Below are 25,298 nucleotides of genomic sequence, written 5' to 3'. Positions count from 1 at the left end.
TCTCCTTACTTTGACTTTTATCAGATTTATCGATCAAAGGTGATCGAACTGCTAATTCTCAAGTTTACCCTGCGCATGACATTAAAAAGACCTGATGGTGCGATTGCCTATCCATTACTGGAAAATGTACAATAAAAAGCAACATTAATTTTATCTTTATTGTCCCACATTATCTTTATTGTCACACTTTATTCTCCCACTTCACTTAATCAGAATTATATATCACTGGGACGACAATTTTAAACAGGCAAGCTGACTTTCAGCTGCAATTTCCACATTTCAAACTGCTAATTTTCATTGCATGTTGTAAAAAAGCCTCTTAAATAATTAAAAAGATCAAATGATGCCATAAAAGCAAAATTTACATTCACATTATCTTTTATTGTCCCACCAGGAGATATCTTAGTTGCAGGCAGAGTTGAAAACACCACAATACACAGAACCACATCAAACCATGACACAGTACAACAAAACATCTCAGCAATAGACTACTGTACACTTTATAAGTCTTCACCATAGGAGAGAGAGAGGGCTCATGCTTCAGAGTGGCTGTGTATTCATTGGGGTTTACCTTGCTCTCCCTGTCCAGCTCCCTACTGTAACAACATGATGCGGAGCCTGGAGTCCAGCCCCGTTTCCAGGATGATCTGGAGAGCTCTGAAGCCTCTGCTGATGGGGAAGATCCTCTACACCCCGGATACCCCGGCAACACAGAGGATCATCCATGAGGTACAGCGGCCCTTTCTCATGTCAACAACTACCCAACAGAAACACATCAGGCCACTGGGCTGCCATTATATGAGACTGACGTCCCTCTGTGTGTGTGTGTGTGTGTGTGTGTGTGTGTTCCAGGTGAATAAGACCTTCCAGGAGCTGGGTGTGCTGAGGGACCTAGGAGGGATGTGGGAGGAGATGAGGCCCAAAGTCTGGAACTTCATGGAGAGCAGCGAGGAGATGGACTTAGTTAGGGTGAGTGGGCCACACTGATACACACACACACACCTACACATGAACACATTCACCTTGTGTATGTATACACATGCTTAGTGTACCTACAGGTGTGAGCATGTAGCCACAGGAAGATACAAACTCACACATACACACAGACAGAGAGACAAAAAGATGGATCTGATCACTTAATTCTAGCTGCTACCTTCATCGTTTTGTGAAATCAGGACCTAAATATCTTTCTGATATCAGTTCAAAACAGTTTCCAATGCTGTTTTAATATGATTTTTTACCTTGGCATAATATCATATTGTGAAAATGACATTTAACTTGGCCACCTCTTGTACATTGCTGTCCATTAAATGCTTACTGGAAGGCGCCTGAGGTAAAGAATAAATCAAATCAAATTTATTTACAGACCACATTTCTTTCAATGATGCAACCCACAGTGCAAACATGATTAAAAAAACATCAAAAAGCAACCACATCTCTTACTGAGAATAAAGTCACATAAGGTTCAAATCTGTGGGCAATAAAATGCCCTTTAGTGACAACCAGCATAGCGAGCAACCCTTCCCTTCAAAGGAAAGCATGACATTGGCACAACAAACACCAAAGTAACTTGCTATCGGGAAAACCCGTCCTCAGCATGGGAACTAATAATGTTCATGTTAGATAATGTCCCCCCCCCACATACACACACACACACACACACACACACACACACACACACACACAGATATCAGAGCTGTGCACTCCATAATGTTCCTGTCCCTGTCTAGATGGGAGTTTAAAGATAGTAATCTGTGCGTCTCCATGACTAGAGTATAATTATGTGTCTGACGTGACTCGCCAAAGGGAGGACCGTCCGGTTTCTAAAGCTAGGGGTCGGCACCCAGAATTGGTCATGGCCTTACGTCTGTGGGGGCGGAAGCGACAGTAACAAGTCTGAATGAGCCTGGATCCCACAACAAGACGCTACGTTTCGCTCATGCGAGACAGTACATGTTGATGGATTTGGTCCAGTGGTTCCAGGGGGATCCACCAGGTAGACGGCGATGGAGACAGAGGACAGAGGCAGACGCAGACCGATTAAATTAAACATCAATACTCTAGTGTTTTTCTGGCACTTGCTTAGAAATCAATCTGTTGTACTGGCTGGTGCCTTTTTTTGTGTAAACACGGAGGAGAGAGAGACAGAAAATCAGACCGACTGATAAACACACAGATATTTCCACTGCGAGGGACAAAGAGAGTTTCCTTCAAGCATGTCGTCATAAAACTTAATTGATTAAAACGAAGCATGAAGGAATCCCAAATGTGGCATAAATAAATTATGGGTCTGGCAACAGTCCGAACGCTTAAACCAAAACAAGACTTGACCTCAGACAAACCATTTTTCTCTAGTTCTGATCACATCAAAGCATAGAGAAGCACAGACAGACATACAAAGTGCTTGTTTTCTACTACAGTCCACACAGTACCAGCAGTCCTGTGTAGCTTAATGGGTAGAGAATGACAGCCATGATAAATAATTATGCTTATTTACCATAAAGCTTTTCAGATGAAAGTGTCGACCAAATGGCATATGCTTCATAACATGGCTTTTCTTGGCTAGAATGACTTTCTTCCACATCTCCAGCTTCCCCATGTAGATCACATGAGCACCACTTCCACCTAGTGGTCAAAAGTGAATTTGAACAATAACTTTACTTTGAAGGTATTTGCCGACACACAGGCCTCCGTATCATAATTGTTAAATTCATTTTGAAAACTTGGCTGTAGAAACATAAACTTTAAAGCCCTATTCAGTTTTGTTTTTTACCTTGTTCTGCTGATATGTTTTGAAAGTAGCACGGTATATAATTCTCATCTGTTGTTGTGGTATTGTGGTGAGAAGCCTCCAGCTACATTCCTATCATGAATTAAACCAAACTGTCTGGTTTTAGCCTGCGTCTGTCATAAAATAGTCTGCTTCTTATGGGAACCTGGATAATGGCTGAGATAATGGAGATAATGGATTTGTAAGGAGCCTGAGGGCCAAAAGGGAATAGGAAGCTCAAAAGGACAGTAAAATAGGGCACAGACAACATCAACAAATGCACACACACACACACACACACTCACACACACACACACACAGACAATCCAGAGCTAATAAGGTCACAAAACTAAACAAACCTAAAGGCATACAGCGATTATACAACAGTTTGTTTTTTACTGTTCTTTGACCTACATTTTAGACTTTATAGCTGGAAAGAAAGCAGGTTAACAAGGATTTATTATTATTATTTATGTGACAGTTAGGACATGAACTGCGTGACACTTGCAAATGTTTGGAGTGTATATGTGTATCCTCTTATATATTGTGCATTTGCCCTTTCATGATACTTAACAATACCATACACTTTCATTCATTTTTCCCAATATAATTTTTCCATCTCCTTCGTATTGCAGACCCTGCTGCAGAATAACGCCAGCGCTGCGTTCCTCAACGCCCAGCTCAGCGGGACGGAGTGGCAAGTGTCGGACGTGTCGGACTTCCTGTCCAAGACCTCGGAGGACCAGAGGCCCGCAGGATCCGCCTACACCTGGAGAGACGTCTTCAACGAGACCGACCAGGCCATACAGACTATCTCGCGCTTTATGGAGGTGAGTGCCAACAGTCGGGAAGTAAGGAAAATAACATCCTTGTTTTCAGGGACAGCGCCGTTAAACCCATATCTGCACGGATCTTAAGTTGTTTCCGTCACACAACTGTTACGCAATCGTTTCCATTCAGGTCAAGATGCAAACTTACTGGGAAATTTAGGTCAGCATGTTAGGTCGCATCTTCTGTTGGTTTTTAATGCACCGTCAACTGCATCCACATCCCAGCATTGTTATGAAAAGCCTTGAAGTCAAATGTTCCTTCCCTTGGCCTCAGCAAATCGAATCATCGCCATGCCGACTGTGTCAGCGCTCCCTGTCTGTCTGTATTGGGTCAGTATGCCAAAAGCAAGCTTTAGGTAAAAACAGCAACCCCAAACATAAACAACAACTCCAGCCAAATATTAAAGCTCTAATGAATGGGGAATTGTTTCCATATTTATCTGTGCCAGGAATTTCCTCATCGAGGTTACTATAACACAAAATAAACATCAGTTTAATGTTAAATGTGATCAAATGTCCTTGTGATGTACCTCTGATGTATTGTAATCTTCATGATCAGATTACCTAAATAGTCATGATATTTCCCGCAACACTGATGACGCAAAAGATAAGTTCATCTTAGTTGATCTTCTAACCATAATAACATAATAATGACATTATGGGTTTGAATGCAGCTCATGACCTCAGTCGTCTCCTATGTGTCCTCCATCTAATGTGTATAATCTAATAAAAAAGCAAAAATACAATAAGAGTCTTTTAAAAAGCGGATCTTCTAAACCCTGAGTCGAGGTCAATTAGGCATCCATGTCACACAAACATTAAACCCAGTGAACTGTCCTTGAGAATACCTGTAGCTAGCAACACTTATCGCCGCAGATAACCCGCTGACCCACTGCCTCAAAACCGCTCACATTTTATGGAGATCATATAAAGCCGTGTAAACCGATGATTCTCACGCTGAAAAGTGTGCCATGGCCTTACAGGACCCTGAAGAATGTCACGCCTATAGCATTAGGGGTGGCTTTATGGCTTTATGAACTCAGTGGCTTCTCACACATTCAGTATGTGGGGATGTGGTACAAGCCAGCTTATGTCAGTTAAGTATATTTCTATGTGAGAGGCTAATCCTCAAGAAATCACTTGAGAAATCCTGATGTGGTTACTCAATGTTTATCCAGGGTATATGATTTTTTGTAACAGGTTATGGAGTTCACAGATATTTGCTGGAACAATAACAAGAATTGTGAGGAAAGCACATGATTCTTAGAGCAGGACTTCACTTTTTTGGTGATTTGTGCTGTGTGTAAGAGTTGCTCAGTTGATGTGGAGCTGTCAAGTATCTGTCACCCAAAATAAGATCCAGGCTAATTTTCTAAACCAGGGCAGCTTCAAAACAAGTCACAACAAATTGCTAACACATTTTATACATGAACTTATATGAAACCAACTTCTTTCCTGGTCAGACTCCTATCAAAAGATGTCAAGAACGTTCTCTTTCTCTGTCCCTTTCCCACCCAGTGCGTGAACCTAGACAAGCTGGAGCCGGTAGCTAATGAGGAGCGATTGGTCAACAAGTCCATGGGTCTCCTTGACAACCAGAAGTTCTGGGCGGGAATCGTGTTTCCCGACATCGCCCACAGCAACAGCACTGATCTGCCTCCCAACGTCAACTATAAGATCCGCATGGACATCGATAACGTGGAGAGGACCAACAAGATTAAGGATGGGTAAGGGACTTTTTTTGAACAGGACGTTCTTGTTGTATGTACTTGTTGCGGGACACATGCATAATGGGGACCTTCTGTCTTGTCCGCCACTGTACAGTGTTCTTAGCTTTGAATAGCAGTTTCTTACAGATTTAACCCTAACTCCTGGTCTTGTATTGTAGGTACTGGGACCCTGGTCCTAGGGCGGACCCCTTCGAAGACCTGCGGTACATCTGGGGAGGGTTTTCCTACCTGCAGGACGTCATCGAGCAAGGAATCATCAGAGCCATCACCGGCACCAAAGAGAAGACTGGCATCTACATTCAGCAGATGCCCTACCCCTGCTATGTTGATGACATGTAAGTGACCACTGTGGGAAAAAAAAGTGTTTTAGATGGATGGTTGAGTGGTTGGATGGATGGGTAGAGAGAGACAGAGACGCTGCTGCAGATGTCATGTTGTATAGCAAAAACTCATGTTTCTTTCCCTCTCTGGTCTCTCTCTTTTTCTGCAGTTTCCTGCGGGTGATGAGTCGATCCATGCCTCTCTTCATGACGCTGGCGTGGATGTACTCGGTGGCCATCATCATCAAGGGCGTGGTGTACGAGAAGGAGGCGCGGCTCAAGGAGACCATGAGGATCATGGGATTGGACAACGGCATCCTGTGGCTCAGCTGGTTCATCAGCAGCTTGATCCCGCTGCTGATCAGCGCTGGCTTGTTGGTGCTCATACTGAAGGTGGGTGTGGGACAAAGACACATATATGTATGTACTACTCTTTATTAGTGTTTCATAGGGCTGAATCCAGGCAACCATTTAACTTTCTCTCTCTCTATCCCTCTGCTCAGATGGGCAACCTGTTGCCCTACAGTGACCCGGGCGTGGTGTTTCTCTTCCTGGGATCCTTCGCCGTGGTGACCATCATGCAGTGTTTCCTCATCAGCACCCTGTTCTCCCGCGCCAACCTGGCAGCGGCCTGCGGCGGCATCATCTACTTCACGCTATACCTGCCCTACGTGCTGTGTGTCGCCTGGCAAGACTACGTGGGCTTCGGGGCTAAAGTCGTAGTGGTGTGTGGAGAGCATTTACAAATACTCAGAGACCAGACCAGTATTTGAGAGTGATAAGCCTCATGAAAAATAATGAAAGAATCTTGAGATCAAGAAAAATACACAAATTAAGTGCCATAATAAAAAGGTGCAGTGGAAGTAATCAAATAAAATGCTATTTTCACTGCACCAAGCACCTCTTTGTTATGCCACTTTATGGTTTTCTTGATCTGATTTTTGAGCCGAGAAGGATAATTAACACAAGAGGGAAATCACAGATTGATTGTGGTTACACGCTTTAATTCAGTCCAGCATAATTGAATTCATAAGAAACATAACTAACCACAAGCACAGTAAAAATCAATCATATGCTACGCTTCTACATCTACAAATCTGCTGTCATGTTTTTTTTCTCTCCACTAACCTCTGGCTTCTCTCTCCTCTCGCCCTCCCTCAGAGCCTGCTGTCCCCTGTGGCTTTTGGGTTTGGCTGTGAGTACTTTGCCCTGTTTGAGGAGCAGGGGGTGGGCATCCAGTGGTCCAACCTGCTGGCCAGCCCTCTGGAGGAAGACAGCTACAACCTGACCACCTCCATCTGCCTCATGCTGTTTGACGCTGTGCTCTACGGAATAATGACCTGGTACATCGAAGCCGTATTCCCTGGTGAGTCGTGGACGATGTTTATGGCAGTTGAACCAGAATCACTAGTGTGAAGCTAAACAGTTGCAGTCACTTAAATAGCTCGAGATTTGATCTTACCTCAATGTGCTCCAAGAAAAAGGATCAGATCTGTGCTAACATGTCTCTCTATTTTCTGCACTTCATTGGGCTGCAACTTGATGAATTATGAGTTATTTTTAGGATGATATTATGGTGTACAGTAATGAAAAATCTCACTCCCCTCCAGGCCAGTATGGGATCCCCAGATCTTGGTATTTCCCCTTCACTAAGACCTACTGGTGTGGAGAGAAGGAGAACAAGAACCTCTCCACCCCTCTGGGAAAGAAGGGCAACGCTGAAGGTACAAATCATGAATGTCTAATGGCCCTTTTTGGGTTAGAGATTTGTTCGCATCAGAGAAATTCCAACTAAGGCACAGAATTAACAGCGCATAGCCTCCAGTATTTCCCCCTTGTTGTTAGACCGGTCAGTTCAGAAGTTTAAAGTGCAGACAGAGGTACTACAACGCTTCCTTGGACTGGTTATCTCAACCTTTTCTTGGTTCTCGGTTCATTGCATTGCTGAGTTGCTGTATTTCTTGTCTCTTTGTGCAGCGGTGTGTATTGAGGAGGAGCCGTCCCACATCGAGCCGGGTGTGTACATCAAGAACCTGGTGAAGGTCTACAGCCATGGCAACAAGCTGGCTGTAGACGGGCTGAGCCTGGGATTCTACGAAGGACAGATCACCTCCTTCCTGGGCCACAACGGAGCTGGCAAGACCACAACTATGTAAGATAATATACATATTACATCTATGCCTATAGTACTTAGTTGTCATATAAAATGGGTTTGCCTGGATTGAGTTAAGCTAAACCTTGTGGTTGAAAATAGTTGGGGGAACTTAAAGGTTTATTGAACTTAGATGGTGATTGGTAACTGTGTTTCTTCCTGGTTCCTGATAGGTCAATTCTGACGGGGTTGTTCCCGCCCACCTCTGGTACAGCCTACATCCTTGGTAAGGACATCCGCACTGAACTCAGCACCATCCGGCAGAACCTGGGCGTCTGTCCCCAGCACAACGTACTTTTCAGCATGTACGTATCCAATTATCACTTAGGTAGTTTCTACATAGTTTAGTATTTGTTATTTCTGTCATTTCAGCTGGTACTTGGTAGTTGAGGAACGCTCATAGTTTAAGCCTTGATTGATAATTGTGTGATGTATTGATTTGGCGTGACCCAGGCTGACAGTGGAGGAGCACATCTGGTTCTACGCTCGTCTGAAGGGCCTGTCGGAGGACAAGGTCAAGTCCGAGATGGAGCAGATCGTGAACGACATTGGACTGCCTCACAAACGGCAGTCCCGCACCAGCACCCTGTCCGGTCAGTTTGACTTTGACTTTTTCCCGGACACCATCACCATTTTCAATGTAAACCGTTCCACTGTCTCTTCCGTGTGGATTTAAAAGGGAAAGGGACCTATCTGACTTTCTGACCCTCTTGTATTTTTAGGAGGCATGCAGAGAAAGCTGTCGGTGGCCCTGGCCTTCGTTGGGGGGTCAAAGGTCGTGATCCTGGATGAACCTACTGCCGGGGTTGATCCCTATGCACGCAGGGGCATCTGGGACCTGCTGCTCAAATACAGACAAGGTAGAAAATAGAATATAAATAAGAATATAGCAAAAGGTTATATAAACAAGAGCAACTGACAGTTCAACACTAGATACGCATGAGTGAAAAGTCTGTGTCTGTCTGTCCCTCTCTCAGGCCGTACCATCATCCTGTCCACCCACCACATGGACGAGGCCGACATCCTGGGCGACCGCATCGCCATCATTTCCCACGGCAAGCTGTGCTGCGTCGGCTCCTCTCTCTTCCTGAAGACCCAGCTGGGGACGGGCTACTACCTGACCCTGGTCAAGAGAGACTACGACCTGACACTCCAGTCCTGCAGGAACTCCGCCAGCACCGTCTCCTACAGCAAGAAGACCGAGAAGGTAAGAGAAATGTAAAGGGAAACACTGTGCGTGTGTTGTTGAAGAGATAAAAGAGAAACACTTTGCGTCTCTTTCTCTCTTTGTAATAGCTTTGAAAAAGAGCGGTCTATCATGTTTCCTTCTGCCATACTGTCTTCAAAAGCAAGGAGGGGCAGAAATACAATGAAACCTTTTTTTCTTGCGATATTTTAGAGTTTAATTGGTAAGAGAGAAAGGGAAATTGTTGAGCTTTTTTTTAAGCAAGATAGAAAGGTACTTTGAGTCGGTCAACAAGGGTTTTGTAGCAGGATGAAAGGAGTTATTTTATCCAGTCGTTTTTGTTGTTAACGTGTTGACCTTATGTTTCCTTTTTCTCAGGAGGACAGCGTATCAGAGAGCAGTTCTGACGCCGGTCTGGGCAGCGAACCGGAGAGCGAAACCACCACGATCGGTAAGAAATGTAAAATATGTGAAATACGTAAGATGGACATTTTTATTCCCTCTCATCAACCTCTCTCTCTCTCTTCCCTCCAGACGTGTCCCTCATCTCCAACGTGATCTTCAAGCACGTCCCCGAGGCTCGTCTGGTGGAGGACCTGGGCCACGAGCTCACCTACGTCCTGCCCTACCAGTCGGCCAAAGACGGCGCCTTCGTGGAGCTCTTCCACGAGATCGACGACCGACTCACCGACCTGGGCATCTCCAGCTACGGAATATCTGATACCACCCTGGAGGAGGTAAGGAGCAGTACAGAGCTTACCCAACTGTTTAGTCTGGCAGAAATCTTTTTAGTCTGTCCTAAATTCATCATAACCATCATAGTAATCATCATAGTAAGTTATGTGAGGATGGTGGTTGTAATTGCCAAAAATGATGATCACCAACTGGCACAAAAAAAGCACAAACCCATTGCAGTATTAGATGTTTCATGGATAGACCATTGAATGGGATGTTTGATTTAATCTGGTCTCTTACATCTCTGCAGATTTTCCTGAAAGTTGCTGAGGACAGCGGAGTGGACGCTGCTGAGCTCTCAGGTGAGATTTATGGCAACAACACAGTAATCAAATGTATTTTGGGGATCAGAATGTCAGGGATCAGAAGCCAGAGGGTTTACAGTGGGTTCACATGAAACAGAAATAACTCATCTTAACTTGTCGAGTTGTCCTGTGGCCGCAGATGGAGTGGTGCCGACCAGGACTCGCCGCCGCCATGCGTTTGGAGACCACCAGAGCTGCCTGAAGCCCTTCACTGAGGACGACAACTTCGATTTCAACGACTCTGAAGGTGACCCAGGTAGAACTGCACTAACATAAAAGTTTAGGTGTTTATTTTATTTTATTTAACCTTTATTTAACCAGGCAAGTCATTAAGAACAAATTCTTATTTACAATGGCGGCCTGGCAAAAGGCAAAGCCTCTTGAGGGAGGGGGGTAGGGGCTAAAAAGAAATATCAAAAATTAAAAGACAGCAGCACACATCCAAACATTTCCAACTCACCACTACTTACATAAAATCACAACAAGCATTACGTGTTACAACAAGCATTACATAAATGACATACGGTCTATGTCAGATTACATAAGGCTAGATTTACACAGTCACTTAAAATCAGATTTTTAACTGTTTCTCGGCTTTCTAAAGGGGTAAAAGTCACATTTCATGCAGTTGAAACCTTGTTTAAAGAGCCATGAGAAAACCAGATTTGTGTTACAAGCATAAAACATCTGATGCTTCGTGTCTGCATGAATGCAGTCTCAGGCAACCATATGTTACTGCAAACTCCTTTTTGTCTCATTAACAATTTATTATGATTATCCAACACTGTCAAAACGTCAGGACACTTACTCATCATGTTGTATAATCCGCTGTAAGCTTACTCTTGCCTCTCCTGGTCTCTCTGTGCAGAATCCCGTGAGACAGACTGGCTGGGCGGTGCGGACGGTAAAGGTTCCTACCAGGTCAAAGGCTGGAGTCTGAAGAGACAGCAGTTTGTTGCTTTGCTCTGGAAACGATTCCTCTACGCCCGGCGCTCCAGGAAAGGCTTCTTCGCTCAGGTATACTGATGCTGTACTTTCATATGTATGTATGTACAGAGGTAGCCACTGTAGAAGTCCTTCTGTCTTGAATCCATCCTACCCTTTGGTTTGGAAAGTTAAAACGTAACCACAGATCTAGGTGTGTCTTAGCAAAACTATTTCCACGTACATTTTTGGGAAACAATTTTTGATCCTCTGTTGGCCCACACAGTTAAAAAAAATAAGCATGATGTTATTTTCCAGATCGTTCTCCCGGCTGTGTTTGTGTGTATTGCCCTGGTGTTCAGCCTGATTGTTCCTCCGTTTGGAAAATACCCGAGTCTGGCCCTGCATCCCGGCATGTACGAAGAACAGTTTACCTTCATCAGGTAAGATATCTATCTATCTGTCTATCTATCTATGTAGAAGAAATAATTTGCATTGTCTGCTGACCCCTGCGCTGCTCCCACTGAATCTGACGGTGTGGCTGCTAGCATAAGAGTTTGTAAACGTCTATTACTTGAAGTGTCCAGATGATTAGACTTCATTGACATGTAGCTTGTCATTGACTCTTAACATAATGACAAGCACCTCTGCACCTCTTGTTTCTACTAGATTACTGCAGATCTGTGTAATATTAAAAGGTAATTGGGTGTCTGTCTCTTCGCAGTAACGACGCACCCGAGGACGCTCACACCAACAAATTACTGGGAGCTCTGACTGAAAACCCAGGATTCGGAACACGCTGCATGGAGGGACAACCCATACCGTGAGTGTTTTTTAAAATGTTATTATCTCTGGAAAAAGAAATAAAACTTAACAGTATCAGCATTCATAAAAATACAAATATAGGCTTACAAACAATCCTACTTTTCGTAAAAACACAAATACAGTTGGAAGATGTGAAAGTGTGAGTTTCGTGTTTAATTTGATCGTTTTCGGTGAAAATGTAATTTATACTATTTTAACAATTTGACATTGATGTGATTGTAATTCTCTCTCATCTCAGCTCTCTGTCTCTTTCCCTCATCGTCATCATCAGTATCTAAAATAGCTTGTGTCTGTCTGTTCCAGTGAAGCTCCCTGTACATCGGTAGAGGACGAGTGGTCGGTGCCGGAGATCTCTCAGAGTGTGACGGACTTGTTCGCCACAGGGAACTGGACCATGCAGAATCCCTCTCCGCTGTGCGAGTGCAGCTGCGAGGGACGCAAGAAGATGCTGCCAGAGTGTCCGGCCGGCGCCGGGGGGCTGCCACCGCCACAGGTTAGGGACACACACACACACACACACAGATGAAAGGACGAACAAATGATCAGACGGAGATCGATGCATAGTCTGAAATGAAAAAACTCTCAATGTAATTCACCTTAAATCGTGTTAAAAACATGAACGTTACTTTCATAAATATGAAGTAAACATTCCACACAAACTGAAATGAAAGGATTCAAACAAAAATATGGGGAAAACTAACACTATCCTGAAACTAGAATACTTAAAAAAAAAAACTAACCAATGATTTGTCTGTGTGTATATCCAGGTGAAAATCAGTGAAACAGACACTCTGCAGAACCTGACTGGCAGAAACATCTCCGACTATCTGGTCAAAACCTACGCTCAGATCATCGGCAAGAGGTAACGCTCACATCAACAACACATCTATTTTCTATGCAGTGTTTTGTCTGCGTATTTGAAACCACGTTTCAAATTTCTGCTTCATTGTATCACTCTTTCTCCCCTCACAGCTTGAACAACAAGATTTGGGTCAACGAGTTCAGGTACATTTTCAGACATTATCCAGCTTCAGCTTATTTGTGCTTTATCAATATTGAACTGAATGTCTTTTTTTCCACTGTGTCCTTCTTTGATATTAAAATGAGTTTGCTTTATACAGATATGGTGGATTCTCATTGGGCACCAGGAGCTCTCAGTTCCTCCCGCACAGCGATGACGTTGACGATGCGATCGCTCAGCTCCGGAGACGCTTCCGTCTGGAGAGAGTAAGACAATTACCTTACATACATCATGTCATACTGCAGTATACTGTCTAAAGAAGCTTACTGTATATGCAAACCATGTTAGTTTACCCATGCACTAAACAAGTCTCTCTCTCTCTCTCTCACTCTCTCTCTCTCTCTCCACCTCGCCCACCCTCCAGGGAACTGCAGCTGACCGTTTCTTTCGCAGTCTATCCAGTTTCGTCCAAGGACTGGACACCAAAAATAACGTCAAGGTTCGCAGACACACAGCACACACACACACACACACTCGTTATACAGCTGCACATGGCTCTGCAGGTTATCTCAATGCTTTCTCACCAGTTCTGCCATCAATGTGACTGTTATACCCACCTGATATGCCTCACTCATTCCATTCGGACTGTAATTTGATTGCATAGTAATTACTTAGTTTCTGCTTTGTCGCAGATTAAACGCTCACACGGTTTCAACAACTCCACACTACCCATGACCCTACCTTTCTTGTTTTTTTCTGTTTGTTTGCTTTTCCCTATTCCTCACTTACATATCTTCCTCTTTATTTATATGCTTGACCTTTGTGGCATTCAGCTTGCCAGTAAGCTGCTGATGTTCTAATTTACCTCCGGTGTGCATGTGTATTTTCAGCTTAGAGAAAGTAAAATCTCACATCTCTCTCTATCTCCAGATCTGGTTTAACAACAAAGGCTGGCACAGCATCGGTTCCTTCCTCAACGTGATGAACAACGGCATCCTGCGGGCCAGTCTGCCGGCCGACAAGGACCCCAGCAAGTTTGGCATCACCGCCTTCAACCACCCGCTCAACCTCACCAAGGAGCAGCTGTCGCAGGTCGCACTGTGAGTGTTAACGATTTTTTTGTTTTGAACCAAATTTGACCAAAGGTACCACTTCCCAGAGCCTGGCTTGTTTATTCAGCCTCATTAATGCAGCAAAAAAAGCTGTTTTCATGTTTCTGCCTTTCTACTTTATCCTCATCATCCCCTCTCTCCCCAGTATGACGACGTCGGTGGACGTGCTGGTGTCCATCTGCGTGATCTTCGCCATGTCCTTCGTCCCGGCCAGCTTCGTGGTCTTCCTCATCCAGGAGAGGGTGAACAAGGCCAAGCACATGCAGTTCATCAGCGGAGTGCAGCCCTTCCTCTACTGGCTGGCCAACTTCGTCTGGGACATGGTAAGACGCCGCCATCCCACTTTCAGGGAATTTCCACACCTCATTATTGTGGCATTTTGTTTTACCGAGCTGCATTCTCCTCCTCCTCCCTCACAGTGTAACTACATCGTCCCGGCCACGCTGGTCATCATCATCTTCATGTGTTTCCAACAAGACGCCTACGTCTCCTCTACCAATCTGCCCGTGCTGGCCTTACTGCTACTGCTCTACGGGTGAGTTAGACACACGCCTTTTATTTGTTTCTTTATTTCTTTCTTCTTCACTTTCTTCTCTTCTTCTCTAACCTCTTTTCGTCTCGTGTTGTCTTTGTGTCTCCCTCCAGCTGGTCTATCACCCCTCTGATGTACCCAGCCTCGTTCTTCTTCAAGATCCCCAGCACCGCCTACGTGGTTCTGACCAGCGTCAACATCCTCATAGGAATCAACGGCAGCGTCTCCACGTTCGTCCTGGAGCTGTTTGGAAGCAATGTAAATAAACTCTAATCAAACTGTCTGAATGAGTTTAAAGTGGTAATTCTGTAGTTAAATTGTCCCTCACTTTCATGGGAGTAGATATATCTAATGAGGAAGTGGCAGCATTTAAATGAATGATTTTACTGACTTCACTTGTCTGTTTCAGGAGATTGGCGGCATCAACGACATCCTGAAGAACGTGTTCCTCATCTTCCCTCACTTCTGTCTGGGGAGAGGACTGATCGACATGGTGAAGAACCAGGCCATGGCCGACGCTCTGGAGAGGTTTGGTAAGTACAATAGTCTCTCCACTCTCCCTCGCTTAACAGCTATCACTGAAGTGCCAAAACAAACTGGGCTTGTCACTGCTTATAAAATATTCCGAATGTTTTTCTAAATGTCTGTTCTCTGGTTCTGGCCGTGGTTCTGTAGGTGAAAACCGGTTCCGTTCCCCTCTGGCCTGGGACATGGTGGGGAAGAATCTGTTCGCTATGGCAGTAGAGGGCGTGGTCTTCTTCTGCATCACCGTCCTCATCCAATACCGCTTCTGCATCAAGGCCAGGTGGGTGGGACCTGCTTTCTGAACCTAGGGTCCTTCTGGAATACTGAAGCCCGTCACATGATTTTGCCTTGAGAGTGACCTGTCCTCCCTGTCCCGTGTGCGATTTCCCAGGTCGTCCAGCAGCCATCTGAAGCCCATCGGAGAGGAGGACGAGGACGTGGCCAGAGAGCGACAGAGGATCCTGAGTGGAGCAGGACAGTCGGACATCCTGGAGCTCAGGCAGCTCACCAAGGTCTACAAGCGCAAACAGAAGCCGGCGGTGGACCGGCTGTGTGTTGGCATCCCCCCCGGAGAGGTGAGATAGAGACATCTTACCCCTGTTACTCCACACATGACTGTCCAGACCACCTGGAAAAGACATGCTCTTTTCTACATATAAACAGTGAATTTCAGTATTTCATTTTACCTTGTCCCCTTAAGTTTTACACTCATAATTCCTTTTTTATCAGTTGTCTGGCCCCTGTGGCTCTAACCCTTGCAAAACCTATTATTGTTGCTTGTAATGTTAGCATTCCAGGAATATAGACCATGTCACTCATTGCAACTTGCTCTTAGAAGGTCAGCTAAATGTCTAAAATGTAAATGCAGTCCTCCCACCATCGCCCCGATGTAAAAATCTGCGACTTTACCTTGAGTGGGAGCGCTTCCACGACCCCCAAAAAAAAATGTCTTCCTGGTTTGTTCATATTAACACCATAGAGCTAAATATCAGTTAAGATATGTTCTAATGAGCAACTTAGAGCACCAATCTTAACGATTCAACAACACTCACAGACTCTCAGATTATCATTGTAAAGTCAACATGGTCTTTCTTTCTCTGTAGTGCTTTGGTTTGCTGGGAGTGAATGGAGCAGGGAAAACCAGCACCTTTAAAATGCTGACAGGAGACTCTGTGGTCACCAGTGGGGAGGCCTACCTGGCTGGCAAGAGGTGAGACACATCAAAAAATATACAACATAAAAGTATCTATCTAATCATTTATAATAGTTTTCATAATTAATATCTGGCCTTAAAATGTAGTAGAACCCCATGAAGGTCAAGTTAATCAGAAAAATCTATTTGTTTGTACAAGTTCAAGTTCAAGTTCAAACAATACCTTAAAACAAGGCAGATCACCACACTACTATCAAGATAATGACACTTTAAGAACATTCTTGAAACAAGTTGACTTGCATTTGGAGTGGAATTATCTCCTTTCACTAAATTAAGACTAGATTAAGATGGATATTTTTTGCCATTTATAGTGCTTTCTATGAAACTTACCCCCCCAATGTGTGTCTCTCTGTGTCTCTCTCTCTCCAGTGTTAATACAGAGATAGATGAGGTGCATCAGAACATGGGCTACTGTCCCCAGTTTGACGCCATCAACGACCTGCTGACCGGCAGAGAACACCTCGAGTTTTACGCCATCCTGAGAGGAGTGCCTGAGAAGGAAGTCTGTGAGGTGAGGACACACACACACACACACACACACGGGTGCATAGGTGCAGAACAAACATACCATGCAGTACAGAAGAAAAACATAATCTTGCACAGACTTCATGGGTATTGAGGTCTGGCACTATTATATTCATAACCATTCCCGTCCTGTCCACTAGGTGGCAGAGTGGGGCATCCGTAAACTGGGGCTGGTGAAGTATGTGGACAAGGCAGCAGGCAGCTACAGTGGAGGAAACATGAGGAAACTGTCCACCGCTATGGCTCTCATAGGAGGACCGCCTGTTGTCTTTCTGGTGAGTAAGACGCATCCAACACACACACACACACACACACACACACATTTGAATGATTTGGCATAAAGCATGGCAGCAGGATGGCCCACTGGTTACAGAGACTGTCATACCTGAGGACTCTGGATTCTGCATTCTACATTATATATTCTACCAGCAGTTGAGTCATATTTGTTGTTTTATGTTGACAGGATGAACCGACAACAGGCATGGACCCTAAGGCGCGCCGGGCCCTGTGGAACGCCATCCTGAGCATCATCAAAGAGGGACGATCTGTAGTCCTCACCTCCCACAGGTTAGACCGGGACCAGATTTCTATCCTACCAGGATTCATGCTAGACGGCTGTTAATTTGTGTTTTTTTTCCCTGACATGACTAACCTAATCCTGGTGTATTTTTTCCTCAGCATGGAGGAGTGTGAGGCGCTCTGCACCAGGATGGCCATCATGGTCAACGGCAGGTTCCGCTGTCTGGGCAGTGTGCAGCACCTCAAGAACAGGTGAGTTAGCATGAGCAGCGATAGCCGCCATGGCTGAACAGACAAAGAAAAGAGAAACTCAAACTGCATCAACAGAAACTCCAAGGAAAAAAGACTAAACAAAGTGAAAATGTGCTTCTCTGTGTCTTCTCCAGGTTCGGCGACGGCTACACCATCATCCTGCGGGTGGCGGGGCCCGACCCGGACCTCCGGCCGGTGACGGAGTTCATCGAGCGGGAGCTGCCGGGGAGCACGCTGAAGGAGAAGCACCGCAACATGCTGCAGTACCAGCTGCCCTCCTCCCTCACCTCCCTCGCCCGCATCTTCTCCCTGCTCTCCAAGAACAAGGAGGCGCTCAGCATAGAGGACTACTCCGTGTCCCAGACCACTCTAGACCAAGTAAGCAGATGCACCCAAGACTCCCAGTATATAACTGGATGGTGTCTTTTAATTTAAGCTAAACATAATTTCTCTCTCCTCTCCTTTTCCCCCCTCTTAGGTGTTTGTTAATTTCGCCAAGGACCAAAGTGATGAGGACCATCTGAAAGACGTCCACCTGCACAAGCGGGACGCCGTGGTGGTGGACGTGTCCCACCTCAACTCCTTCCTCATGGACGGCAAGGCCAGGGAGAGCTGCGTCTGATTCCACTACATACACCAGGGGGAGGAGTCGCTAACCCCTTCCACCCCACCCCAACAAATAAGGACCACTAACCCGAGGAAGAGGCGGACGATGTTCGTGTTTTTTTTTATTTCTATTTTTTAGTCTTTTTTTATTATTATCATTTCTCAGTGGACCTGCGAATAAGCGCACAGCCTCTTGGAAAAAAAAAAACAGGAGGCGGGGACTGCAGGCGTTCAGACACTGAAACAATGAAAACTCAATGCAAATCAATGCAAAAACAAATATATATATATATATATATATATTTAAGATGAGTAGGTGTTTCCGTGAGGGTTGGAGACTGGTGCTTCTCCTTCACGAGACGGACGCGGGCAAAGGACTGAAAATGAACGGACTGAAAAGACTTGAAGAGACGGTGGAATTGAGGCGAAGCGTCAGGCTGGGAAGCTCGTAGGCCTTCGTGGCGCTACTCACTCACTGGACAAGGTAAACCAGAAGCATCCCTGGTTTCAATCCTCGCCAGTTAAAATAGTAACCAGTAGTCCGTGGGACTGTGTATGTGCTACTCTGTACCGTGAAATGACGACAATGTAAAAAAAAAAAAAGTTCCAATCATTCACTGCCAACTGCAACGGGATGGACGGACTACTTTTTTTATTCAGGGTCAAACCTCTCTCAATCTCTCGTCGTTACCAAGCGCAGTTTATAATGCAATTGATGGATGAAGGCATCTACAATCCAATTGATTTCACTCTGAAATATCCAATCAAGCAACATATTCATTTGATCCGTTAAGCTTCTTTGTGACAATATGCATCTGAAAAGACAAAACGTAAACCTCTGTGGAGTTTTGTTCCAGATTTGTTTTGATAGCGATTAAGACGAATAACAAAAGTTGTCTTTTTTTTCGTTTGTTTCTTTGTTGTTCTCGATGTCCTTGACGTTGTCCAGCACAGTGCCTATACTGTATCATAGTGGAGGGAGAAATCAGAGCACTCCAGCAACAACAACAACAACAATGTATGTAGGCTACCAAGGAATGTACGGGACAGACAACAACATGTGATGTACAAAAGCACAAAAAGGAGCTTGACTGCTTTTTAAAACCATGTCCTTTATTGTCAAACAAAAAAAAATCTAATGTGGTTTGCTTGATGTCTACGCGAGCGAATGGACTGCTTTCACTCGCCCCTTTAAAGTCAACCGAATGCTAAAGAGGATGGACACAAGATGGCCGCCACACACCGGCCGTCGCAGTCGGCAGCTGTGACTTCACCTAAAGGCTAAAGGATTGCTAGATGTGTCGGACTGGTCTTCGGAAGTATCTCGAAAAAATCTATATTGCATGCTTTCCACCGGGCCGCACACCGGGACGATCCTCACTACGTTTGTGTGTGCCAAAGCATGATTGGTCAGATCGGCTTGTAAAAGGACCGGAGCGGACTGAAATCTCCCACTCTGTTGTTGGACGGCTGGGCTTATTACTAGTACATAGATGTGGTGTCTAAATCCAAATTATGTTGTTCAAAAAAAAAAACAAAAAAAAAAAAGAAAATCTGTATCAGTGTGATCTTCATGATGGGATGTATCGGACGGGAATGTTCCAGTGGGTGAAGCTTTAGCTGCCATCCATGGAGAGGAAAAGTAGGACAGTACCTGTTCCATTAACACATGCTTTTATATACGGCATAATGGCAGCCCGCACAGATGTGGATGTTATGTTGGGTAACACTTTTGTGATATTGTCAAGTCAGAAAAAAAAAAAACAGTACCTATTGAGAGTGAACAAATCGTACCTGTGCCAAATGGAGCTGAGTATCTATCTCTGATCAACCAGCATAAGGCAGAGGAGGCAACCGCTTTGTACTGTCGAAGTCATGCTTTTATTTCAACCGTTTCTTCGTAAACGCAGCTTCACCGACAGAGCTCCTCCTCTCCCGTTTCCCAGCAACTTGAAACAAAAAGACAGCGCATACAGTGTGTGTACAACCTGCGCTCTCTCATTCAGTCTCCATCAGACTGCAATGCGTCACCTCTTTGTATCTTGTAGTGCAGTTGCCAAATTCCAATATGTTTCTGAAAGCTGTCCACCACGACGAAGTCAACCCCTTTTCTACCATCAGTAACTCACATTTTGAGATTGAGATGTATTACACAAAATCATTTCCCCCCCCCTCTGTTTTTAGGGCCCAAAATCTATATTTCCAAAGCTAGTCAGTAAGCCAGACAAAACACAAATAGGGACCACATTGATTAATAGTCCAGCAATCCTAATTTCTGACAGACTCTCACTATGGGTGCTCAGCAGAAACCATCCTGAAGGGGTTCTCATTATTTCTGGGCTCTAATAAATGCTAATAAATCCTGGCTTACTCTACTACCAACACCGAGGGTCCAATCCACATCTTACCAACACTGAACCCCCCCCCCCCCCACTACCTACTGGCTGAGCACTTTAAAACACATAGCAGCCATTTGTCTCAAAGGTCTAGAGGGGGCTGGTTATGGCGGATCCAACACGAGAATATTCAAATACAAAACCTCTGCACTGGAACACAGACAAAACCAGATGAAGCTACACCACTGCATTACACATTTGATAAGGCATTTGTTTTAAACATGAAATAGAGAATGGAAGCTTAAAAAAGTGGTGAATAATGAGTGGTAATGAGAAATGGAGTGACTAAAACAATAGTGAAAAGCAGAGATAGGAGTGAGATATAAGAGAGAGAGAGGGGAGGGAGAAGTGCAGTACAGTACCATGGTGATTTCCTCTTCTCGTGCTCAATATTATTATTTGTTTACATTTTGAAGTATTAAATAACGGCTGTTTGAGTCTGTTACTTGTTGTGTACAGTTACTTATTTACATGAATAAATAAATTGATACATTTTGAAAATAAAATTGGTATCGGCTCCTTCTGTATTAAAACTGTATGTGTGTGTGTTTGCATTTATGTAAGTGTGTGAGAGTGCTTGTCTGCAGGCGACTGTGAGTGTCTGGCTGTCCAGTGTGTGTGTGTGTGTGTGTGTGTGTGTCCACTCTCACCTGTTGCGTTCCCACACACATATCAACTCTGGTAAAAACAAAGGTTCAGACAGTTCTGCTCACACTTGCCTGTTTATCCAGCAACATCATGACTGGTAAAGTGGTTTTCCTGGGACTCCTGCTCTTCTTTGTGGCTGCAGGTAACAGAAAAAAAAAGAAAAAAAAGATTTGAGTTAACATGGGAGGAGATTCTTTAATTTTGTAAAGTTTTTTTTTTACATTCTAGATCAAGTGTTGTCTTATGAAAGTCCATGAGGCTTTTTTGATCTGTTTAGCAGCTGCAGAAAATACTCATCTGAAAAAATATATTTGCATACATTTTAACAACATATATGTTATGTACTGACAAATATGGAACACATACATATAATATAATGTCTTTTAACCATATATGTATGTAGATAAATGTACAATTTATGAAGGAAATGCATGTCATATTACTATAATGGGCACTTTCATGTATGTTCGACCTGCATTTACATGCATTTACATAAATGCGTTTGTCATGGACTATATTTAAATATATTGTATGTAGTATACAAAGTATGTGAATATATTTACTAATATTTAAAAATATATTTTCTCATCCCAGGATTCATTCTACATGAATATAATTACTTCAATTGTGAAATGGCGTGCGAGTATATATTTACATATACTTTGAAATAATATATTAAGTATACGGCCTTATATGGCCATGTATTATTTGCATATGGGTGTGTACAGTCAGTTTTGCATGTTGATAATCTCTTGAATCGGACTGAATTGGAGCTTGGAACGGTCTTATCAATATTGTCTAGTCATTTATGAATTTAGACGTGGTCTGCTTGTTTTATAGATGCTGAGGGGAATTCTGGACTACTGAGGAAGGTGACAGATCCTTGATGGAAACCTTTTACTTTCATGTGCACAGGAATGTGTTTTGTGTATTACTGTGTGTGTGCATGTGTTTGAGAGAGAGAGAGAGAGAGAGAGAGAGAGAGAGATGGAACCCCAGCTACATTATATATTATTATGTAGAATAGAATAGAATAGAATAGCACAGAGAGGAAGTTCACTTGAATCCGCCAGAAGGCGGTTCACACCAGATCCCCCCTGTGTGTGTGTTGTGTTGTTGTTGTGCTCGGCAGCCATCTTGTCCCGACACGGAGGAGATCATGGCGTGTCCTCTGAACCTGGCCCCCGTGTGCGGCAGCGACGGGAACACCTACGCCAACGAGTGCACCCTGTGTGTCCAGAGACAGTGAGTGCACATACACACACACACACACAGCTGCTGCGCTCTCATGGGACGTTATCGCTGTTTTAAAGGGGAACTACAAAAAAAAAGTGCCTCTATTAAAATGTCCTCACTGATGCCTTTTTCTTTTCTGTTTATTCATTTATTAATTTATTGGTGACATCTGTTTCTAAGCGCTCATCACTGTGGTGTTTCTGCACTGCTCTTCCCAGAGATCACCTGTCAATCAAACAGTGTGGGCGGAGCTTGGATTTTCTGTCGATGCAGTTTGAGTTTCTCTCTTCGTTGTCTGTTCAGCCATGGTGGCTCTCGCTGCTCATGCTAACTACCCAGTTCTTCTTCTTCTGTTGATTCCAAACAAACCGGAAACGTAAAAAAAGAACACCTAAAAGACTTTTATGCGTTATTTAACGATCCTGTCGCTCACGGCTCACTGTAGAATGAAGCAAAGTTTGATTTTGTTTTTTATTCCCCTAAATGACCACAGATCCAGCTGCGAGAACATACTATGCGAAATAGACAATGAAATGCTGTTAATGAGTAAGAATTTATTCTCTCCGAAGAGAACACACAAACGCAATTCGCAAGAAAGATGAAGACAGAATGAGACACGCATCTGTTTATCGGTTCTGCTCTTATTTTGTAGTAATCACTTGTCTTATCTTTAAGCCCAATCATTTAAGTTTCATGGAATTTATATTTCCCAACAGCATCTTTAGAGAAGTTTCATCTTCACTCCATTCACCTACAATGGAACAAAGATGTACTAAATGTCAAGATGCACGCAGAATAACAGCCATCGCCATGTCATGATCCTTTTTTTTTTACAGAACAACCAGGACGGACATTTTGATCATCAAGGAGGAGAGCTGCTGACCTGCTGCCCAGGTAGTGATGTCACCGGCGAGGGGACCAATCACGATCCACTCAAGTGGCGCTGCCTCCTTTCGTCGGGTTGCCATGACAACAGGATCCTAAATGTTTGTCTCATCAGAAATAAACATGAATCAGCAGAGGAACACGTCTTTCTGATGTTTTGTTTTCTATTTCGTCTACAAATTTGTCTGCAAATCTCACCAAGTCTGACATTATGCTTGGATGAGGAAGTCTGGTGGGATCGATAGGAGTAAAACAAGGAACTAAAAAGCCCATAAATTCATAAATGGGACAAATTTCACCACTCTATTTAAGCCAAGACCAGTGGAAGGAAAGGAAAGGAAAGGAAAGGAAAGGAAAGGAAAGGAAAGGAAGGAGAGGAGAGGAGAGGAGAGGAGAGGAGAGGAGAGGAGAAGAAAGGAAAGGAAAGGAAATGAAAGGAAAGGAAATAGAAGAACAAATTCCTTTGTGAAGTGGAGGCAGGAGGTGAATGATCGCCTGGTTATCTCTGTCAGAGAGAGCTCAGTGTTTACAGTCCCTATACTGAGTAACACAGATGTCAATAGTGTGTGTAGGTGTGTGTGTGTGTGTGTGTGTGTGTGTGTGTGTCTGAGAGAGCGAGAGAGAGAGATAGACAGGGAGAGAGAGAGAGAGTTAGAGAGAGTTAGAGAGAAGGAAGGAACACAAGGGAGTGAAGCGAGAAATAAAATATTGAATCCTGGGGTCAAAGGTCATCTGTGAGAGTCACATGCTTGAAAGCAGGAAACAGAGAAGCAGTATCTATCTGCAGTCACTTCCTCTGTGTTTGGTTCACTCTACAGTGCAGCGCTTTCAGAAACAAAGCCTCTCTGACTGCAACACACTGACTTTGTCTCTGCAATGATAAGAAGCCAAGAGCAACAACAGTGAGTACAGACCGTCAAATAACAATCTCATGGTTACAGTGCAGCAGATACATCAGTGTGATACTGTGCTTGTTATTTTATCACTTGGTAATGCTAATGTACAGTTAGGATTAATGTGATTCCACTATGTTGGCTGTTGTGAATGGTTCAGTCAAGACAAAGCATGACGTTGGACAAATTGATTTATTGGTTATTGATTCATGAACGGACATTATAAAGTATTAATGTTTTGCGGACATAAGACAGGCATTCACCTGTTAAGTTATATTAGTATCAGTTCACTACTGTTCTCCTTGGGTTAGTGTGGTAAGGAGCAGTTTACTTTACTTTAGTTCCTTTCAGTTCCATTCGGTTCCATTCAGTTCTGTTCAATTCAGTTCTGTTTCATTCAGTTCCATTTAGTTCATTCCATTCAATTACGTTTCGTTATATTATGTTCCGTTCTGGTCCATTCAGTTACATTCCGTTTTCATTCCATACCGTTCAGTTCCTTTCACATCCATTCCATTCAGTTCATTCACTTCTGCTTTGGGTGGATGCGGGTAGGGTCACTTCTGTTTAGTTCAGTTTTATGTAGTTCGATTCCATACGATTCCATTCAGTTCTGTTCCATTCAGTTCCACTCCATTCAGTTCCATACCATTCAGTTCCATACCATTCAGTTCCATACCATTCAGTTCAATTCAGTTCTATTTTGTTCCATTCCATTCGGTTCAATTTCGTTCCATTCCATTCCATCCTATACAGTTCCATTCAATTAAATCCAGTTCCATCATGTTCCATTCAGTTCAGTTCAGTTCAGTTCAGTTCAGTTCAGTTGTGTTAGCGTTATGTCACGTCATGTTGGTGGTGTGAATATGTCTTCTGTATCATTGTTCCTACAGGAGCTCCACAGACCAGATCTGTCACAATGGAATCTCTATGGACCTCTTCCTGCACCTCTCCCTCATCCCAGCTGTAAGTAGACCAGCCACCTCACCTAGAATATGACAGTAAGGCTGCAGATTTGACTTCTGTTTGTTTTTTATCCAGCAGCAGCTTGTCCAATACAGAATTCTAATACATGGCAATATATTAGATTATGTCCCTGTAACATACAGTATGACCACATCTAGGATTTCCGTGTCCACTTGCACACAGTTGCAGTAGAGCAGTGGTGTTGTCTTCACACTGTTAAGTTAGTGTTTATATGATTCATGTGTTGTCTTC

General features: G+C 43.8%; 3 protein-coding genes across 4 annotated transcripts in view; all 3 read left to right on the top strand.

Annotated features, from left to right (window-relative positions):
- Positions 1 to 20,924, top strand: part of LOC139913227 (phospholipid-transporting ATPase ABCA1) — a 49,191-nt gene extending 28,267 nt beyond the window's left edge. The window contains exons 10-49 of one of the 2 annotated variants that reach the window (XM_071901208.2): positions 590 to 729; positions 853 to 969; positions 3,406 to 3,600; positions 5,119 to 5,327; positions 5,489 to 5,665; positions 5,821 to 6,043; positions 6,154 to 6,375; positions 6,812 to 7,016; positions 7,261 to 7,374; positions 7,628 to 7,802; positions 7,976 to 8,107; positions 8,256 to 8,395; positions 8,525 to 8,662; positions 8,780 to 9,009; positions 9,367 to 9,439; positions 9,523 to 9,725; positions 9,974 to 10,025; positions 10,168 to 10,275; positions 10,897 to 11,045; positions 11,271 to 11,395; positions 11,677 to 11,775; positions 12,081 to 12,270; positions 12,545 to 12,639; positions 12,750 to 12,782; positions 12,899 to 13,004; positions 13,163 to 13,237; positions 13,669 to 13,838; positions 13,996 to 14,173; positions 14,270 to 14,385; positions 14,496 to 14,640; positions 14,792 to 14,915; positions 15,058 to 15,187; positions 15,299 to 15,482; positions 16,011 to 16,117; positions 16,490 to 16,631; positions 16,786 to 16,920; positions 17,109 to 17,212; positions 17,324 to 17,416; positions 17,551 to 17,794; positions 17,895 to 20,924. In XM_071901208.2, the coding sequence (XP_071757309.1) occupies positions 590 to 729; positions 853 to 969; positions 3,406 to 3,600; positions 5,119 to 5,327; positions 5,489 to 5,665; positions 5,821 to 6,043; positions 6,154 to 6,375; positions 6,812 to 7,016; positions 7,261 to 7,374; positions 7,628 to 7,802; positions 7,976 to 8,107; positions 8,256 to 8,395; positions 8,525 to 8,662; positions 8,780 to 9,009; positions 9,367 to 9,439; positions 9,523 to 9,725; positions 9,974 to 10,025; positions 10,168 to 10,275; positions 10,897 to 11,045; positions 11,271 to 11,395; positions 11,677 to 11,775; positions 12,081 to 12,270; positions 12,545 to 12,639; positions 12,750 to 12,782; positions 12,899 to 13,004; positions 13,163 to 13,237; positions 13,669 to 13,838; positions 13,996 to 14,173; positions 14,270 to 14,385; positions 14,496 to 14,640; positions 14,792 to 14,915; positions 15,058 to 15,187; positions 15,299 to 15,482; positions 16,011 to 16,117; positions 16,490 to 16,631; positions 16,786 to 16,920; positions 17,109 to 17,212; positions 17,324 to 17,416; positions 17,551 to 17,794; positions 17,895 to 18,038 (5,741 nt within the window). In that variant the 3' untranslated portion in view covers positions 18,039 to 20,924. Of the gene's footprint in view, positions 1 to 589; positions 730 to 852; positions 970 to 3,405; positions 3,601 to 5,118; positions 5,328 to 5,488; positions 5,666 to 5,820; positions 6,044 to 6,153; positions 6,376 to 6,811; positions 7,017 to 7,260; positions 7,375 to 7,627; positions 7,803 to 7,975; positions 8,108 to 8,255; positions 8,396 to 8,524; positions 8,663 to 8,779; positions 9,010 to 9,366; positions 9,440 to 9,522; positions 9,726 to 9,973; positions 10,026 to 10,167; positions 10,285 to 10,896; positions 11,046 to 11,270; positions 11,396 to 11,676; positions 11,776 to 12,080; positions 12,271 to 12,544; positions 12,640 to 12,749; positions 12,783 to 12,898; positions 13,005 to 13,162; positions 13,238 to 13,668; positions 13,839 to 13,995; positions 14,174 to 14,269; positions 14,386 to 14,495; positions 14,641 to 14,791; positions 14,916 to 15,057; positions 15,188 to 15,298; positions 15,483 to 16,010; positions 16,118 to 16,489; positions 16,632 to 16,785; positions 16,921 to 17,108; positions 17,213 to 17,323; positions 17,417 to 17,550; positions 17,795 to 17,894 lie in introns of both variants that reach the window. The other variant, XM_071901207.2, reaches the window with a different exon arrangement.
- Positions 20,925 to 21,145: 221 nt separating this feature from the next.
- spink4 (serine peptidase inhibitor, Kazal type 4) lies at positions 21,146 to 23,306 on the top strand. Its single transcript, XM_071901211.2, has 4 exons — positions 21,146 to 21,208; positions 21,907 to 21,938; positions 22,199 to 22,311; positions 23,139 to 23,306. The coding sequence occupies exons 1-4, from the start codon at positions 21,157 to 21,159 to the stop codon at positions 23,182 to 23,184; spliced, it is 243 nt and encodes an 80-aa protein (XP_071757312.2). The 5' UTR covers positions 21,146 to 21,156; the 3' UTR covers positions 23,185 to 23,306.
- A 946-nt stretch (positions 23,307 to 24,252) lies between these two features.
- Positions 24,253 to 25,298, top strand: part of stra6l (STRA6-like) — an 11,113-nt gene continuing 10,067 nt past the window's right edge. The window contains exons 1-2 of the mRNA XM_071901209.2: positions 24,253 to 24,257; positions 24,974 to 25,046. Of these exons, the coding sequence (XP_071757310.2) occupies positions 24,253 to 24,257; positions 24,974 to 25,046 (78 nt within the window). The remainder of the gene's footprint in view (positions 24,258 to 24,973; positions 25,047 to 25,298) is intronic.

Source organism: Centroberyx gerrardi, chromosome 3 (genome assembly GCF_048128805.1).
Source record: "Centroberyx gerrardi isolate f3 chromosome 3, fCenGer3.hap1.cur.20231027, whole genome shotgun sequence".
In the NCBI taxonomy this organism is placed as follows: domain Eukaryota; kingdom Metazoa; phylum Chordata; class Actinopteri; order Beryciformes; family Berycidae; genus Centroberyx; species Centroberyx gerrardi.
The sequence above is the reverse complement of the archived record's forward strand: the minus strand, read 5'-3'. Positions and strand labels throughout refer to the sequence as shown.